Below are 18761 nucleotides of genomic sequence, written 5' to 3'. Positions count from 1 at the left end.
GCATCTGCATAGTTGGGGATGGTGGGAGAAAGGCCTGCAGCAGGCGAATGGACTGAAAGATAGAAGTGTGCAGATTCTCATCCCGAGTGGGTGGAGATGCTTTGCTTAAATAAGACCTGGCTGAGCAGCAGAGGACTGGGCATGGAGAGCCTGGGAGTAGGGGCCGCTTAACCACAGAGCAGGCCCCGTGGTTGGCTATTGGCTTAGCCTAGACCTGCCTATTCGGTTCCTTCCAGAAGTGTAATTAGCACCCTGCTGACAATTGCTCTGGCCAATAAGGGCCTGGGTTCCCTGCTAATGCTGTCCTGGGTGTTAGGGGTTCATGATTCAGGAGTGGGGTGTGCGCCCTCTAGTGGGGAAACTGGGGTTTCATGTCCCTTGGCCTGATGAACCAGGACTAGTGTCTGGCCAGAATCATGTATTCAGGCCTCCTGGAAAAAAAAATAAAAGTCCCTCCCATACCAGTCATTTGCAAGAAATCAGCTTGGTTCGACTGTCGTGAGAAAAGGATTGAGCATAGACTGTGGTTAGGGGGTGCCCACCTACCCTTGAACTATACTAATTGTCCTTAGGGATCGATTGTGTGACCGACCACTTGTGGAACCCTGACCAGGAACAATACAACTGTAAGAAGACAGAGTCTCCAATCTAAAGGATCTGAACATGTGGATCTGAAGTTCGTTTTCTTTAGCCGTGTGAGCGTGGACAAATGACTAACCTCTCAGGGCTTTAGTGTTTTAGCTTCTTCTTTTGTGGACAGAGCTAAGGGTGGTTCTGCCGTGTACGTTCTGTCTTAAAGAATCTAATGCCTGCTTCAAGAAATTGTAGTCATGGGAAAGTAAGACCTAGGAGTAGCAACCTGAGGGCAAGTATAATGATCAGAGACCCCATCTGCAGAGTTACTGTGGTCTGGCCTGGCTAGAAGGGCATGAATGGAGGAATTGTCATTGTCCCCACTTCATCAGGGAAGAAATGGAGACACAGAGAAGTTAAGATCACATCACGCGTCTGCAGCCGAGCTGAAATGGGCCCAGACACTGCTCTGGCAGAGGCACATTAGTGACTGTCTTCTCTCCTTCATTGACTGAGAGGTGGGAGGGCCGGCTCCTGAGAAGATGGGTAGGAACGGTGTGTGACAGGGAAAACTTCGAATGGCCCTGAGGTACGGTGGGGTTGGATAGTCACATGTCCCTTATGTAACTGGATGAGTACAGGATGTGCTCAGGGGAACAATGACCGGATACCGGCTGAGCTGGCAGGATGGACGATGTGGGTGGGAGTCCCAGGACACTTGCTTTTTCTGTTTTTTTTTTTCTTTTTGCGGGGTCCGAGGAGGGAGTGTAAGGGTCTCTCAATATAATCCTGGTAGTCCTGAAACTCACTTTGTAGACCAGGCTGGCCTTGGACATGAAGAAATCCACCTTCCTCTGCCTCCCAAGTTCTGGAATTCAAACTGTGCACCCAGCTCACAGGAAACTCCTCAAGAGAAAGCACTAAACCAGGAGACCTGAAGGTTCACTCATGTGATTCCAGCACCTAAGAGACTGAGGCAGGAGGATTGTGAGTTCAGCCTGTGATACATAGTGGTATATAAGCACTGTACTTCATGTATGGGGTGTGCATTCTCACATAGCCTTAAAGGATCTTGAGCCGGCCATTGTTATCTCATGGTAAAGTAAAAAGTAGGTATGAGGAAGTCGTGAGGGCTTCCTAAAGTCACGAGGCCAGCCTGGTCTAAAAGAGAGTTCCAGGACAGCCAGGATTATATTGAGAGACCCTGCGCACTCCCCCCACCAACCCTGCAAAAAAAAAAGTCAGATAAAGCAAGTGTTCTGGGACTCTCACCCACATCGTCCATCCTGCCAGCTCAGCCAGTATCCGGTCATTGTTCCCCTGAGCACATCCTGTACTCATCCAGTTACATGACCGACGTGAATATCCGGTCATCAGCCCCGCTGTACCTCAGGACAGTGCTGAACTTGAACCCAGTTTACTGTGATGACACAGGCTTGTGGTTGTGGAAGAGAGGAATGGCCTCAAAGTCCCTTCCCTTCTGGATGTCACCGAGAATGTCAGCCCCTTTCTACACCCTTACTTAGCCTTGACTGAAGTGTTCCGTGCTCTTCAGAGGCAATCTACCTGGGCTTCTGTGAACCATCTTGTTCTGAGTGGCACCTCCTCCCAGAGCCTTTCAGAGCTCAGAGATGCAATTACAAAGTTAAGCAAAGAGAAGGAACCCACGTGAGCAGCAGATACAGGCTGGGCTCAAAGAGGCATAGGGAGCTGGAGTGCAGGGGCACATGACTTCCTGGGGCAGAAGCTGAGATGTGTGTAAAAATGTCAGAGGGAAGAAATTTCTAGAAGCTGGCCAGAGACAGCTCTGTAGAGTTGAGGGAATTTGTAAGGTGCTAGAAGTGGGACTGGGGGTTGGGCTGGGGCGGGACCAGGGGCAGGGCTGGGTGTGGGGTATACCATCTACTCTTACAGAGAGGTTCAGACAAGAATATGGGGAAGCCTACCTTCTAACTAGCATCTGTTTCCCCAGAGATTCCCAAAGATTGGGGTGATATGAGACCTGCAAGATCCCCCCGACATAGGCCAGGCAGGGAAGCACAAGGTCATTGTGAAAAGACATGAGGGCCTGAGTAGCCAGGGGCCTACTAGATAGCCTGCCACTCACTATGGGCTCAGATGTGTTTCCAAGGCCTCTTGAGCAGAGCTCTCTCATCACGTTCAGCAGCATCCCATCACCACCGTCACCCAACAACAGACGTGGACCAGGCCCATACTCGTCACAACCCACCAATACTCTCTCCCTGACCTTCCCTCTACTGCAGAAAGTAGGTTCTGATTACCCCCCACTTGACAGATGAGCACACTGAGGCCAAGAGAAGTGAAATGACTCGTCCAAGGTCACCCAGCAAGAGAGTGACTGAGTCCAGAAAGGCCTGCACCACACCAAAGGCTCAGCCAACACACGCTGGTGAAATGCAGCAGCACCCTCCAGTCTTCACAGCCTCTAGGGATTCTCCATGCAGTCATCTCTCTTGATTTGCAAATTGTCTCCACAGGCAGACATTGAACCATAGCCACAAAGCCTGTCCAGAGAACAATGAATGAGTTACAATGAGTTAGGGGTAGCCTACTGACTGTCCCCTCATCCATGCCTCAGGGAAAGCCATACATGGGGGATGCAGGCCAGAGCACTGGGAGGCCCCACTGGATGCAAGAGAGAGGATTTTGCACAAAGCGGGGCAGTGGCTGTCTTAAGATGGCAGCCAAGGTAACTGTACCAGGTTTCTCTACTTGGGGTGACCAGGCTCTGTGGCTGCCAACAGATGTCCTCCTTATCAGGGAAGCCTGGGGGAAGACTGTGGGCTCAAGCAACCTGAGCAGACAGGGTCCCTACTAGAAGTATGCTCTTCTCCCCACCTCCCCAGCCCAGGCCAAGGTCCCCAGAGAAGTGTGGGCCAGCCTGGGGGCTTTGGGCTCTGAAAGCAAACATGAGTCTGCTTCATGACCCCCGTTAACTTCCAAAGAGGCAAAGAGTGGGATGTTTTGGAAGTCACCTCTAGGCCAGCTCCTGCCTGGCCCTGCCTTGTAAATTCCACCAACATTCAGGAGATAAAAGGGGGCATCCCTCAGAGGCAGCATACAAAGGCCTTCAAAGAACACTTTCAATCAAAACTAAGCAAAGGAGTAAGGCCTGGGCTCACAGGGATACGTTTAAACACCTTTATGTGTGTGTTGCCCCCACCACGTGGTGGATGTGTGTTCTCTTTTCCCTGTCTCTGATCTCAGCCTGACTCTTGGCCTGGTCTGTTTTCCCAACCCTAGGATGCCAGGGTCTGGCCTGAGCACCACAGTTTCCTTCCCGCCCTTTCCAGGTTCCTGTAGCTGCTGCCCAGCCCAGGATTCGGACTGTGCCCTGGGCATGTTGCCCTCATGCATACTACACCATTCCATCCTGCCATCACCTCCTGGGGCAGAATGGGGACCAGTTAAGGGAAGTCACGTGACCTCAAGCAGGGCAGAAAACCTAGGAAAGTCAGGGAGCTCCCTGCTTGGACTCTTTCTCTTCACAGTTAAGGGGCCCATTCCAGTTAAGGGATTCTTGCCAGGATCACAGCGAGGTTGGGGACCAGTTGTGACAAGACCCAGATCCCCCTCATGTCCCATCCACTGATCCCTCCCATGGGAGCATAGCCTTTCACCCCACCCCAAGGCCCCAGACAGGCAGCCAGGTGCCCACATTCCCCACACTCCCGCAGCCTCCAGCCTTAAACTCAGTAGCAGTCACACAGCCCCAGCCCCCTTGCTTGTTAGTGTGTCTTCATAGCACATTATCTCCTCATCTGAAGGCTGCTTTATAGTATAATGTCTTTTTAACTAAGGTAAAAGAAAATGAACACACATCTTTTGGAATAATCTGATCCCACGTGATCGTGGCTGGCACCCCGGGGTGCGCTGAAGCCAAGGTAGATAATTACTCTTCTATACTGAGTCAATTAAATATAAAAAACAGCCGCCACCAACCTTTTGCCGGTTTCTTGTAGCTTGCTGCTGCTGCTGCTGCTGCTTCCTTGCTCCCCAATGTAATCCAGCCTGAGGAGAAAGGAAGGAGAGGGGTGAGGCGTCAGATCAGCCTGGCCAGCCAAAAGGCAGTTTTCTATGTGTGCTCCAATTTGGGGGAGAAATGGCCTGCGTGTGCCGGGAGCATACTGTCCCCACCTACACAGGTGGAGGGAAAAGGGACGTAGCCCATTTCCAGTGCTCTGTCCATATGGACATATGGATTGTTCTGGCATTCATAATGTCTTTGTTGGCCAACATGAATAAACTCACAAAATGATTTCCAAATCATTACCCAAAGTTTGCCCCTCTTACAGAAAAGCCTAGTGTAGAAAAGGGAAACCCGGGGTCATCGCAATTTACTTTGGTTAATTGATTTGGAGTTCTGGAAAAAAAGGAAATCACCAGAGAAAGGAACAGATGCTATGTTTACCCCTTGCCTGTTTTGTCAACTTAATCATTTTAAAAATTGTAATTAGCGTGTGTGTGTGTGTGTGTGTGTGTGTGTGTGTGTGTGTGTGTGTGTGTGCGCGCGCGCGCTTTATGATTATGCAGCAGCATGTGACGATGTGGGCACAAGAGAGGACACTGGTGTCTTATTGTATCATTGCCTTGAGAAAGGGTCTCTCACTGAACTGGAAACTTAAGTTTTGGCTCAGTGAGCTCTTAGCATCCATGTCTCCACCTACACCTATGCTAGGGTTACAGACTTGCTGGCTTTTTCTGTAGATGCTATGGATTTAAATCTAGGTAGATCCTTACACTCATACAACAATCTCTCTCTCTCTCTCTCTCTCTCTCTCTCTCTCTCTCTCTGTGTGTGTGTGTGTGTGTGTGTGTGTGTGTGTGTGTGTGTGTGTGTCTATGCTTGGAGGTGAGGTAGAGATCAATTTCAAGTCATTCCTCAAGAACTGTTAGTCACCTTGATATTTTGAGGCAGGGCCCCTAATTAGTTTGGAGTTCACCAATTAGGCTAAGCTGGCCAGCTAGTAAGCACCAGGGACATAACATACGAGGGCATAGCTGCAGGCACACTGAGATGATGAGTGGGCATCTCTACTAACAAAGTTTTAAGCATGAATATGGGGATCCAACTCAGATCAGCACGCTTGCACAGCAAGCCCTTGGTCGGGCCAGCCATCTCCCCAGCCCCTTGTCCCAATGTTTACTTCCATTGCTTTATTCTAATTATTTCAATTCGTGCTCCTCCCTTAGGTCTCAGGTAGGGCTGTACCCCTGTTCTACAGTGTAACCGCACCCACGAGTGTAATGTTGCCCCCGCAGGCCTCTGAGGCTGCCTGTTCTGCATTCGGCTCACCAGCTGAACTCAAGTCAGGGTCACTGACAGGCTGAGGTTCTGCAAGTCCCAGGCAAGCCTCTGAAAGTGCCCCCAGATGGAGATACTGACAATCTACTAATCAAACCCTACTCTGTCACCCAAGGGCTGATTCACTTGGTGGTAGTCATCAACACTTTCACAGAAACATGGAACGAGCCACTCACTTTCCCCCCTCTTCATTAAAACGCTCGTTCAGCTGCACTCCAGTGTCTCTGAAGGACGGCTCTACTTGATTGGGTCTAAGTTTGCTAACCTGTGCTAGGGCATGCATTGAGGATGGGAGACCGGCAGGAGGATGTGGAAAGTGAAATGATGGATTTACTCTTTCTGAGTCACATTAGCCTCTGAATTAGATACTGTCCATTGCTCTGGCCTAGCAACGACTTAAATGGGAGAGATTTGATTTGGTTCACAGTTCAGAGAACACAATCCATCAAGGTGACGTGGATGTGGTAGCAGGTGCCTCTGACCATGGCATGCACCAGAAGCTGAGAGAGACAGAGACAGAGACAGACAGACAGACAGACAAACAGACAGACAGAGATAAAGGCAGAGACAGAGACACAGACAGACAGTGAATGTCCCTGGACGGCAAACTTAATCCACAAGCTCCACCATTTGGGCCTTATCTTCTAGTTAGGTTCCAAAAGTTCTAAAAGGTTCTGCAACCTCCCTAAACCACTAGAGACCCCATGTTCAAACACAGGAGGCCATGGCGGGGATAGTCACATCCAAAGTGTAACAGTGTCCTACTTTCTTTGCAATGGTCTGGCGGTCATCAAATGTGTGTGCACATACATGCATGCTCTGGGTACCCAAGCCCACTCAGGACTAACGGCCTTGTGGTCACTTCTCTTTTCTTCCCATTTTTTGATGAAATATTTGAAATGCATTGCCTCAGTGATGAAACCTGACTCTTAAGTATTTGCTTTTAAATATTAAAATATAGGTTAGAATCAGTTGCTAGGAATATAGAATTCTACATACAGCCACAAAGAATCTGACCCTGGGCTCTGGGAAGATTCAGGAGTTCACATTTTAATTGGTTCAATGGGTGGTGTGGATAGATATAAGTGACCCCGGAGGCTGTATTTTGAACATTACACTAGAGAATTGCTGTAAAGAACTGAATACTCTCTTCACTGTACATCTTGGTTTGTGGTTGAGATTATGGAATCCTAGGTAAACTGACTGACTGAGCTTGATCAGGTCTTCTTTACTTAGGTAGAGAACAGGCTAGAACCTGGCTCTGGGCTTCCTCACGGCCCCACGTACTGGCTTGTAGACAATATGAAAGGTCTTCTTTTCACTGGGATGGATTTAAATTGGATCCAAGGAAGAACTTCTGACAGAAAAGAATATTGAGGAAGTTTGCCCAGAAGGTGTTCTTTCCTGGAACGTTTGGAAATTGTATCTGAACAGTCTGATTGTGTTCTCCCATTGTAAATTATCTATGAATTCAGAGGGGTCTACCAGTAAGAAAACATGGATCACAACTTCCACATGCGCCCTTCTGAGAGCGATGGTTTAGTCCTGACAGAGCCAAGAAGCCTGACCAGAGTGACACCTTCCCAGCAGGGACAGCCTCTGGTCCTACCTCCTCTGATAGTTTCTCTCTGTGTCCTTTCAGAAAGCAGATCTGGCTGTGGCGGGCCTCACCATCACAGCTGAACGTGAGAAAGTGATTGATTTCTCCAAGCCGTTCATGACGCTGGGAATTAGTATTCTTTACAGAGTTCATATGGTAAGAGACTTATTTTACAAGCATTTATGCCATTAAAGTTATTTGCATGCAAACACCGAGTTATATGGTAATAATGGATAACTCACAGAAATATTTAGATTTCGAGACATAAATGCGAAAGCACTGGGCTATTTTTTCCCCCTCCATCAGCTGCAGGAACTTACAAACAGAAGAGATGGAAAAGTCCCACTTGGGAGATTTCCAGACAAGATGGCTTCTGTCTCTAAATAGGGATGACCAAGAGTGCCACTTAGTACATAGTGTGTCAGTGACTTGCCTCAGTTATGCTCTTCCAGGAGGTAGGGACCAGAGCCGGCATGCTCAGGGCTCCTCTGCCTCCAGGGTCCAGTGTGTATTCACTCTGGACATTATAAGAGTGTGGGACTGTGGGCTTTGCCCTCTCTTGCTTATTAGTTCTGGAGAATACGTCTATATCTGCCAAAACTGGCTGTTTACATCCCTTGTTTGTTTGCTTTCACTGTTTTAAGGAGTTTTTTTTTTCTGGACATGAAAAGCATCAAAATGAATACATACGAGCCCAACAATAGTCAGCCAAAGATGGACATGACATCTGAATGTCTTGCCTGTGGAAAGAACAGGAAAGAGTCACTCTGGCTGTGGGCCATCAATCAAATGGATCATCACTCTGTGGCCGGCCAATAATGGGAACTTCCTTGCTTCCATTATTAGACCAGAAGATTCTTCATCTAAACTACCTCTAGGTGTATGGCTGTCATATAGATTTCCCTGTATTCTAGTCACTTTCAGTGGTCATAATTTAACTGTCACACATTCTCCAGGATGTGATGTGACACCATGAGTCACTATGACAATGGCTTTCGTTTATTGAGTACCTCTGTGTCCCAGTCACTGTGAGGTAGATTCTAGTGTGGGAATGAATTGTGTCTCTTTTGAAATACGTGCTGAAATCCTAAGCCCCAGTACCTGAATGTGTGCCTTACTTGGAAAGAGAGTCCTTTCCAATATTATGAAGAGTTAAGATAAAGTGTAGCAGGACTGTCCACAAGCCCTCCAGCCTGAATCTTAGGGGAGGAGAAGCCACCAAGTGTCTTTGTAGCTTCATCCTGTCTCACAGAGATGCTGCCTTGGAGGAGAAACAACAGTTTGCCAGTGGACCTATCCTTCTTACATGTAAATCTGAATGCCCCTGGGAATCAAAGAGGGCCTTTGTAGCTATTCTGTCCTTCTACAGGACAGAAGTGTCTGTGCTGCAGAGCATGTCCAGCAGGCTTGACTTATCACAGATATGCTGTTTCTGCTGGGCTACCTGGGAAAGATGGCCAGAAGAAGAGATAAGAGCTGAGGGGTTAAGATCTACAGACAGAGACAGGGCAGTGAGGACTCCATTAGAACCAAACAGGGAATGGCTATGTGCCATGTGGAGAAAAGAGTCTGTGGCCCTTCAAAACCATGTCCTCCCTTGTCCTGTTGTGATGAGAGCTCCCACTTACTGAGAGCATCTACATCCCAGACACTTGCAGGTACCTGTGATGTGGACTCTGGTTTGGTGTTGAATTGTGTCCTCTTCAAAGTACACATTGAAGACCCAATTCCAAAGATCCACACACATGACCTCATTGGGAAACAAAGTTCTTGCCAGTGTAATAAAGAGATAAGGTAAAGTCAGACTGGATTTGGATAGTTCCTTGGCCAATAACTAGCCAGTGTCTTGCATTAAAAAAAAAAAAGAATTTGGCTGGATGAGGTGGGACATGTTTTAATCCCAGCAGAAGAAAGTCAGAGACCTTTCTGTGAGTTCAAGCCCAGTCCTTTCTACTCAGCAAATTCTAGACCAGTCAAACTTACCTAGTAAGTGTTGTGTTTTTAAAAGTCAAGGATATGTTTTATAGAGCACTGTGGTTTGGTGTGGTGGAAGGCGTACTTCAGCGGGCCCATACTGAAGCTTCTCTCTCCCCTGAGATGCCAGCCATCTAGTATAGAATAGAATTTATTTAGGGACATGGGAAGGGGAGTTGAGAAGTAAGTAGAAGTAGAAAAAGACAGAGAACAGAAAAGGAGAGAGAGAGAGAGAGAGAGAGAGAGAGAGAGAGAGAGAGAGAGAGAGAAGAGAAGAAAGAGGAGGAGGAGGAAGAGGAAGAGGGGAAAGGGGAAAGGGAGAGGGAGGGGGAGAGGGAGAGAAGAGGCTGACCAGGAACATTTGGAGAGAGAGGGGAAGGGGGGAAGGGGAGAGAAAGAGAAGGGAATCAGGGAGACAGGGAGAGTGAGGGGGGTTAGAGAGTCAGAGAGAGTAAGAGATGGGGAGAGGACACACAGTTCCTTTTATAGCAAGCCAGGCTTACCTGGCTGTTGCTAGGTAACTAACTGTTGGGCGGAGTGTAGAAGGCATGCCAACAGTAAGACTTTGCTTTAAGATAACTTTTTTGAGGGGTGGGGGTTTTGGACACAGATACACAGGGGAGAAGGCCGTGAGGAATCAAACACGGAAGCCGCAGGGAGGCATCTCCATGCCAACAAGCATCAGCAATCGCCAGCAACACAAAGGTTAGGAGAGATGAGAGCCTTCTCCCAGGGGCTTCAGAGACAGCCAGGTTCTGCTGTCACTTCAGTGGGCCTTCTAGCCTCAGTAACTGGGAGATGACACATTTCTGTCATTGTAAGCCTCTCGGTTGTGGACTCTGCCTTGGCCATCCCAGGAAACTAACACAGTTGGGCTGTGCTTATTTTAGAAATGAGGACACAGCTATGATCGGTTTGAAAAGTAGGTCAAGGGCACATGCTAGGAATTCATACATGCTAGTTGCATGTTAATAAGGGCACATGCTAGGAATTCATACATGCTAGTTGCATGTTAATAAGCCAGAGAACAAGGTGTGAGTTCAGCCTTTGCTCTCTCTAGGTAGCTAGCCAAACACCGGTACCTGTGTGGTCTTTGGTAACTTCCTGCAGGGTACACTCAGCCTTTCCCATTGGGTTCTCTAAGGGAAAGTGGATGGGTACTAAAACCCCATCTCCCAGAACAGAAAACCAAACTCACGCTTAGAGCTATCTCGGGGAAAGGCTTGAACTCCAGGCCTCTCACTCCAGGGTGGGGATCTTGACTTCCAGCAAGCCCCATGTCTTTAACTTCCTCTCCCCTTTCTCTCTTGAGCTCCAAGAGGACTTCCACAAGAAATGGAGACATACATCCTTTCTCCATACTACCCTGCTCTGGCCAGCTATAGAAACACAGTCAGGCTATGGCCTTGACTTCCCAATTAATACTGAGGGAGCTAAAACATGACGGTGACTGTTGACCTATGGGTAGCCCTGAGGCTGGAGGTACACAACCCCAGCTGTTTCCACCCTCTGGTACACACGGCTGGATGCTCAGCACAGGGCATCACAGTATCAAATAGTAACTCTGTCCAGTACTGCCCGTTAGTCACCAATCCTGTGGACATTCTCAATGAGATTATCAAATATTTTCTATCACCAAACTCACAAATCTGCAGCTGTGTTAGTCCCTTGTAATACTTCTTGGGAAATTAATTCTTGTATGTCAACTTGCAAGACTATAGCTTCTCTAGATGTGTGACCCACCATTAGTCCATGTGTCTTTTAAGGAACGTCATTTAGAATCATGATAACATCTGTAATTAATTGTCTAGAACTCTTTGCCATAAAGACGCCCCCTTCTAACCTTTGCCTTTGAATCCACTCAGCTTCTCCCCGTGTATCTATATCCAAATTCCCCATTTTATAAGGACTGTTACATGGGTCACCTTAATCCAGTATGATTTTATCTCAACTCTCCATAACATTGGCAAGGACTCATATTTTCAAATGAGGTTGCATAGTCGCATATACAAGTCATGGGAGTTAGGATTTCAACACTATTTTGAGAGGGTCATAAGCCAACCCCAAGAATGTAAGATGGTCTCCTTTAATTAGTTTAATGTCATAAGAGAAAAGGAGGCTTTCTAAAGAAAGAATTCTACCCCAGGCCAAGGCAGAGATGTGCCTAAGATTCTAGCCTGTTGATTGTTTGGACTTACAAACTCCTACAGTTATATGAGCTAATTCCTTAAAATCTACCTAAATATGACAGATAGGCAGATGAATGGATGGGTGGATAGATAGATGATAGATAACAGACAGATAAATAGATACATTCATACACTCACATGATAAGTAGATGGATAGATTGTTTAGTCAAAGTTCTATTGCTGTGAAGAGACACCATGACCATGGAGACTTTTATAAAGGGAAATATTTAATTGGGGCTGGCTTACTGTTTAGTCCTGCCATTGACATCATGGCAGGAAGCATGGTGACATACAAGCAGACATGGTACTGGAGAGGTCGCTATGAGTTCTACAGCCAGATAGGCAAGAAGCATGGACAGAGCAAGACCATGGGCTTAGTTGGGCTTCTAAAACCCTGAGGGTCACCTTCAGTGACATGCTTCCTCCAACAAGGTCACACCTCCTAATCTCTGTTAAGTAATGCCACTCCCTAATGGCCAACCATTAAATAGATGAGACTATGGGGGCGGGGCATTTCTATTTAAACCACGTCAAAAACATACAGAAAATTGATATTTAGATGATAGGTAAGTAGATAGATAGGTAGACAGACAGATAGAGGACTTATAAATGATATGATATATGATATGATATAGCTATAGAAATACATACATATGTATATACCTATGTCTCCCATCGTTTCTGTTTCTCTGGAGAACCCTAGCTGACCAGTTCAGTCTATCAGACTGGTCCAGAATTCCTCCTCTCTCCAGCCCTACCTTGGAGGCTCTAGTATGCCACGCAGCTGCTCAGAACTAATTTATAATGAGGCCAAACTGAGGGAAAAACGAGTTCTGGCACAAACTAGTTACACTGAGCAGACCTGACAGTTTATGCATTTATTCAACAAATATTTACCGAGTACATTCTGCGTGTGAGGCACTATGCTTAGAAAGTTCCAGAAACTCAATTGGTGACAGAACATTCCTAAATTGGCTGGGGCTGAGGAGAGTTAGTAAGAATGTACGCAGCTGTATCAGGATGCTACCGTCTGCCAGGCGAAGGCTGCCACCGGAGCCTCATAGAAACCTACACAGAGATGCTGCCTTCAAGATAATAATGCCAATGTGAGGAAATTAAGGTTAGATAATGGGTGTTTACTGGTTTGTGGATTTTCTCTGATTGATGGTTATCTTTGAGCAAAAATATGGCTAATTTGTTCTCATTTATAATCTATAATGATCTAGAATCTCCTTTTTTCCCATGTCTATAAGGTCACCTGACTAATGAGTAATTGTTACCAAAAGGTGAGCATCCACCTGCAGTCAAATCTGTATGCAAACATTAGAGCACTTCACTCGGTGTAAATGCCTAGTCAAGAATGGTTTTTATTCACTTGTTCATTTTTGAAGCAAAACCATGAAATTTGTATGTACTCGTGGGGTGCCTTGTATTACATGTATACATTGCATAGTGTAATCCCAGTTAAGCACAACTGCGAAAGCCTCCAGAGAATTGTCAAAATGGACTCAGTGGGCACAGTGCTTGGTGTGTGGGCCTAAGGACCTGAGTTCAGATCCCCTCGGACCCATGAGAGACCTGTGTAATGGAGTCATCTGTGTGGTTTGAATAAGAATGCTTCCTAAGGCTCATATTTTTAATGCTTAGTCACCAGAGAGTAGGACAGTTTGAGAAAGATTAGGTGGCATGGCTTTGTGGAAAGAGGATTGTCACTGGGAGTGGGCTTTGAGGTTTAAAAAGCCCATACCAGGTCTAGCGTCTCTTTCTCTGCCTGCTGCCTGTGCAGTGTGTAAAACTCTCAGCTACTGTTCCAACACTCTGCCTGTCTCCTTCCCACCATGATGAGAATGGATTAACCCCATGAAACTATAAGCAAGCTCCCAGTGAAATGCTTCCTTTCCTGACAGTTGTCATGGTCATGGAGTCTCTTCACAGCCACAGAACACTTACTAAGATAGCATCTGCATCCCAGTGCCTTGGAGGTGGAAACAGGTAGACTATTGGGTCTCATGGGCTAGCCAGTCTGGTTGAAACAAAGAGCTCCAGGACCAATGAGAGACTGTCTCCAAAACAAGCTGGAGTGTGCTAAAAGAAGACATGAAATAGCAGCATCTGGCCTCCACATGTGCATGCACGGAAACACATACACACCACACATACTATACAACACACACACCACACACATCACACATACACAATACAGACACACCACACATACACACAAACACACACACTATACAACACCGCACATATCAAAGATTATCAGAAACAATTTATGAATTTCCAACACTTTTCAGGTTGTTTCCCATATAGGTCATTAAACATCCATTATGGGATATTCTCCTCATTCCTAACATCACCAAATAATGTTTCTGTTCAGCCATCTCTAAGACCAAAATAAGAGCATCCCCTGCTAATTGACAAGCCAGCTAAGGAGTTTGGCTTAGTCATATTTACTGCTGACCCTTGGAACTCTTCATTCCTAGCACCCAAGCCACCATGTTTCCTGATGTTTCTACTGCTTCTCCATCACCTTGACTAAAAGCTCTGTCTTCATCCTTCCCCTCCACTCCATGTCCTTGCCTTCTTCTCTATGCCACTCTCACCCTGGACTCCTCTCTGAACTGCAGCAGCGGATACATCTCACACTTGGCTACTCCCCTCCACCTGAATGGCTAATAGACAACCCACAAACTGTTCAAGACAGTAGGACAGGGCTTCCTTTCAATAGGATGGGTTTAAGCTAGCTCTAAGGAAGAACTTCCTGACATAGAAGACTATTAGCAAGCCTGGCCAGAGCACCTGTTGCCCTGGGGTATTTGGAGACTGAATCTGAATAGTCTCATTCAACAAGCTGGTTCCTCTTCCTCTGTCTCATCTCAGATAATAGCACCTCCATTCAGTGACCTGAGCTGACTCCCCTCCCCTAACAGTTCTCAAACTCTAGGTAATCTCCATTTTTTTCTGCTTCTCTCTAGCCTCAGCTGCTGTAACTACAGTAGCTTAGAGTCTCTCAGTGGGAAGGTGTCTCCTATTCTCTTACTATCAAAACCAAAGACCACAGTCATTGTCAGTATTCACTAAGAAATGCTGGACTCAAGCCTGGTTGCCTGCAGTTGATGCTGGATCAGACAGTTATTAACTACACATCACATGCACCTCAGTTGCTTCATCTGTAGAAATAAATGACTGACTTGCCATGGGAAGATTAAATGAGAGCATGCATGCAGTGCTCTCAGAGTGTTTGCTGCACGCACAAGGAAATGGTCACTATCATGTGTACTAAATACAAGGGAATTGCTCCTCACTTCATTCCACGCCTCATGCTGCATCCTGAGAGTTGATTGCTTGATCATTTGACAAATTTAATCATATTAACCTCACACTCCAGATCATTGACCAGCTGCCCAAACTCCTAGCATAGTGTGCATTACAATAGCCTGCCCTCACCTCATCTAGGTTCACACTCATCCTCTCTCTTCTCAACAACTCAACAAAGCCATCACTGCCCTTCTATACCCAGCTCAAATGTCAGATGGTCTCTCCCACCTGACCTCCTCTCTTCTCCAATGGCTGTTATCTATTATACACTTTCTTGATGCATTCAAGTATTCTTTCCCATCTCTACTTAACAAGATCCCAGTATGTGGTACATTAAGGAAAAAAATACTGTTTTGCCAGATTAGAATTTTAGATATGACTTGATTTGGAAAATGTGGTGATTCTAAACATATAGTATTACTTGGCAGACATGAAAATAAAAGTGAGAAAGAGAGGGAAGAATGAAGACTATATCCGGTGACCCTGTGGTCAGTGAGCACTATCCTCTCAGTAAGACAACACTGAGCCCCAAAAACCCAATTTGTGCTAGGGAGGTCCAGTATGCCAGTATGCAATATTTTTTTTTAAGTTTCTGTTTTGATCCCAATTGATCTTAAGAATAGAAATGAAGTAAGGACAGACATTTTAGGCAGCCTGCTGTATCATCCATTCTGGCAGGGCCATACCTGCCACCTGAAGTTATTGTTCACTGCGGCAATGTCTGCACACCCTACGTGCAGCACAGCATCTGTATTCGTTACTTTTCTACCTGCTGTGACAGAGTCCCTGGCAAAGCAACTAAGAAGGGAAAGGAGGGATTATTTCGGCTTCTAGTTTGAGAGTACAGTCAATAACGTCAGGGCAAACCTGGCAGAAGAAATGTGAGACTGCTCATCACATTGTATTCGCAGTCAAGCAGCAGAGAGGGATGGATGCTGGTACCCTTCCTTCTGTCTCTCCTATTATCATCCAGATGATGATAGCATTCCTATTAGCATCTGAGAGGATGCTGCCCATATTCAGAGTAGGGCTTCCCTCCTTGGCTAAGCTCCTCTAGACATGCCCTCACAGACATCTGCAGAGCTGTGTCTCATAGTAGGATTCCAAATCTAGTCAAGTTGCTAGTGAAGAATCACCATCACAGCATCCACCTGAGAAAGCGTCAGGGATCCTTGCCTGGGACCAGATGGGATTCTAAGCCATGCACTCATGGTTAGACCTTTAGAATCTGGGGTGGCCTTGACGCTTCAAACTTTGTAGTCATGTGACAGGATCTGGATGGAGTTCAAGGCTTATGAGTCCCCTGGCAAATTAACATGTTTCTCTTTAATGAGAAGTTCAGTGTTTAGTAGTCTATCTCCAAGGGGATTTTGTTTTCAAGAATTGTAAGGCATTGATGCGCACTGTGAATCCTCAACTATGTGTGAGAAGAGGAGAGAACAGCCTGTGGGGGGGAAAAACATATTTGACAGAATATATCTTGTGGTTTTCTGTCTTTTTTCTTTCCTCCCTGCTGCAACAATTTACCTCATGATGTTTTTGCTCAGACTAATATTAAAGTAAGTTTGTATTCCTCAAGCATTCCCTGTCTGTTGTAGTAAGGTATTATTGGAATGTGCCAGAACTCAACCTGGGATTCACCATTTGGCCCATTTAACCCCCAAATGGGTAAATCTCATTTAAATAATTTCATGTTGGCTTCTTCAGGGAGGTTGGATTGATGTCTAAGATATAGCATGTTGACACACAGCTTTTGATTTATGAGATGCTTCCACACAGGCTCTGGTTGAGTGAAGCACTGCCAGGGACAGGTGAGATGGTTTTTAGTGTGTGGATCCGGAGGTTGGAACCCTGTAAGCCTGATCCTGAGTGCTGTTGCCAGCGCTGAAGCCAAGTTTCCTGTCTCCAAGTCCCAAATACTGTCAATTACTCATCCCACACTGTAGTATGTCTATCCGTCCCTTGTAAAGGTCATGCATAGATTAGGTGCTCATTCAAGGCTCTTTCCTATCTGAGGATTCAATCTGGGAGATCTATGAAGCCGTACAAGGTCACCAGCCAGCCTGAGTGCCTGATACTCCTTGGAAAGGGAAGCTCCATGGTTTTTTCCTCTTCTTTGCTCTCAGCTAGAGTCTTTTCTCTCAAGAACAAATTAATAAAAGGGACTAATCAGAATGACAATGGCATCCATGGGCTCATATGTTTGAATACTTGGTCGTCATCTAGTAGAACTGTTTGGGAAGGATTAGGGGTACGGCCTTGTTGGAGTAGATGTGTCATTGGAGGTAGGATTGAGGTTTTAAAAGCTCAGTCTCCTCTCTCTCTCTCTCTCTCTCTCTCTCTCTCTCTCTCTCTCCCCCTCTCCTCCCTCTCCCTCTCCCTCTCTCCCCTCTGCCTGCAGATCAGGTTATAAAGATCTCAGCTACCCACCACGATGATCATGGACTAACCCTCTGAAACTATAATCAACTAAGTGCCTCCTTTTATAAGAGTTACCTTGCTTGCGGTATCCCTTCACAACAACAGGGCAGTAATGAAGACAGGCAGTGATGAAAGAGTGTGAGAGAGAAATAAATGCCAACACAGAGTTAGTGCCTGGAACTTGCTGGATGTGTCATCTGTTTTCCAGGATGGTCTGTTTTGCCTCAGCAAGTCTGTCTAGGAACACGCAGAATAGCTCTAAGCCAGTCAGCGAGTCACTTCTAACTTAACAGTCTGTTCTAAGGAGGTTAAAATATGAATCGTGTCTAAGTCCCTAAAGCTGAGTAACTTGACAGCATGGTCCACCAATAGAAATATGGATCCCTGGATAGTCGTACTAACATTGGCTATATATGCACAGAGCACATCTCCCTCAGGAGCTCAGGTTGTTGTATCAGCATTGTTTTAGTAACAATCCCATTCATCCTTCATGTGCATCCTGGTGTTTTGCTTTTATGGAAGGAGAACAAAAAGATACCCAGAGATGCTGAGTGGCTTGCCTAGGACTGACCACTCAGTGAGTCAAGGTCAATGCTAAGATGGGAACCTGGGTGTCTCCAAGCCCGATCTACAAGCAGAGAAGTAAGAATAGGTCTGTCCATGTATGAGATATGCTGACAACCAACTATCTCTGTGTTTTGTGAGGGGGGAGGTAGCTGCTTGCTTATTTCATCCTCCTGGGCTTAAAAGCAGAGTGCATGCCAGGCTTCACTCTACAAGACACCTACAGCAGATTAACCACATGAGCTTTTACACTCATATATAACTTCCTCTCCTAGGCTGAGTTACAGATAAGCTATTTCCTTCCATTTTCAACCTTAATGGATGTGTTATTGACCACCGACCATTCCTGGCAGTTGACTAACAAGAAACTATTTTGTCAACTGCTCTTACACTCTGTAGACACTTGAAAGTACCCAGAACACATGGCATGGGTCATATGGCAACCCTTGGTCAGTGACATGCTGGGGAGGTGGGCCACTGGGAGGAGAGTTGATGTCACTGGTGCCATGTGTAGGGAAATGGCGCCCGAAGCACAGTGCCCTTCCACAGTTCCAAGAGCAGCTGCCTCCTGTCTGCTTCATTCTTTGGGACAGCTGAAGTGTAGCATAGTCCAAAGGATTAGGATCAGAGGCAGGCATAATGACACATGACTATAAACCCAGCATTCATGAGGCAGAGACAAGAGGATCATGTTTGAAGTCAGCTTGAGCTACACAGTGAATTCAAGTCCAGCCGAGACTACTTGTCTCCGTTAGCAAAACAATGGAATAGCAACAACAAATAGACCACTGGC

The 18761-nt window shown here is 46.3% G+C and overlaps 1 protein-coding gene across 8 annotated transcripts in view; it reads left to right on the top strand.

The window, feature by feature from the left end:
• Nucleotides 1–18761, top strand: part of Grik4 (glutamate ionotropic receptor kainate type subunit 4) — a 426707-nt gene that overhangs the window by 373488 nt on the left and 34458 nt on the right. For all 8 annotated transcript variants that reach the window (XM_063264893.1, XM_017595455.3, XM_039080793.2 and 5 more), the window contains one exon: nt 7542–7655. In XM_063264893.1, the coding sequence (XP_063120963.1) occupies nt 7542–7655 (114 nt within the window). The remainder of the gene's footprint in view (nt 1–7541; nt 7656–18761) is intronic.

Source organism: Rattus norvegicus, chromosome 8 (genome assembly GCF_036323735.1).
Source record: "Rattus norvegicus strain BN/NHsdMcwi chromosome 8, GRCr8, whole genome shotgun sequence".
In the NCBI taxonomy this organism is placed as follows: domain Eukaryota; kingdom Metazoa; phylum Chordata; class Mammalia; order Rodentia; family Muridae; genus Rattus; species Rattus norvegicus.
This window is presented reverse-complemented; position numbering and strand designations above follow the sequence as displayed.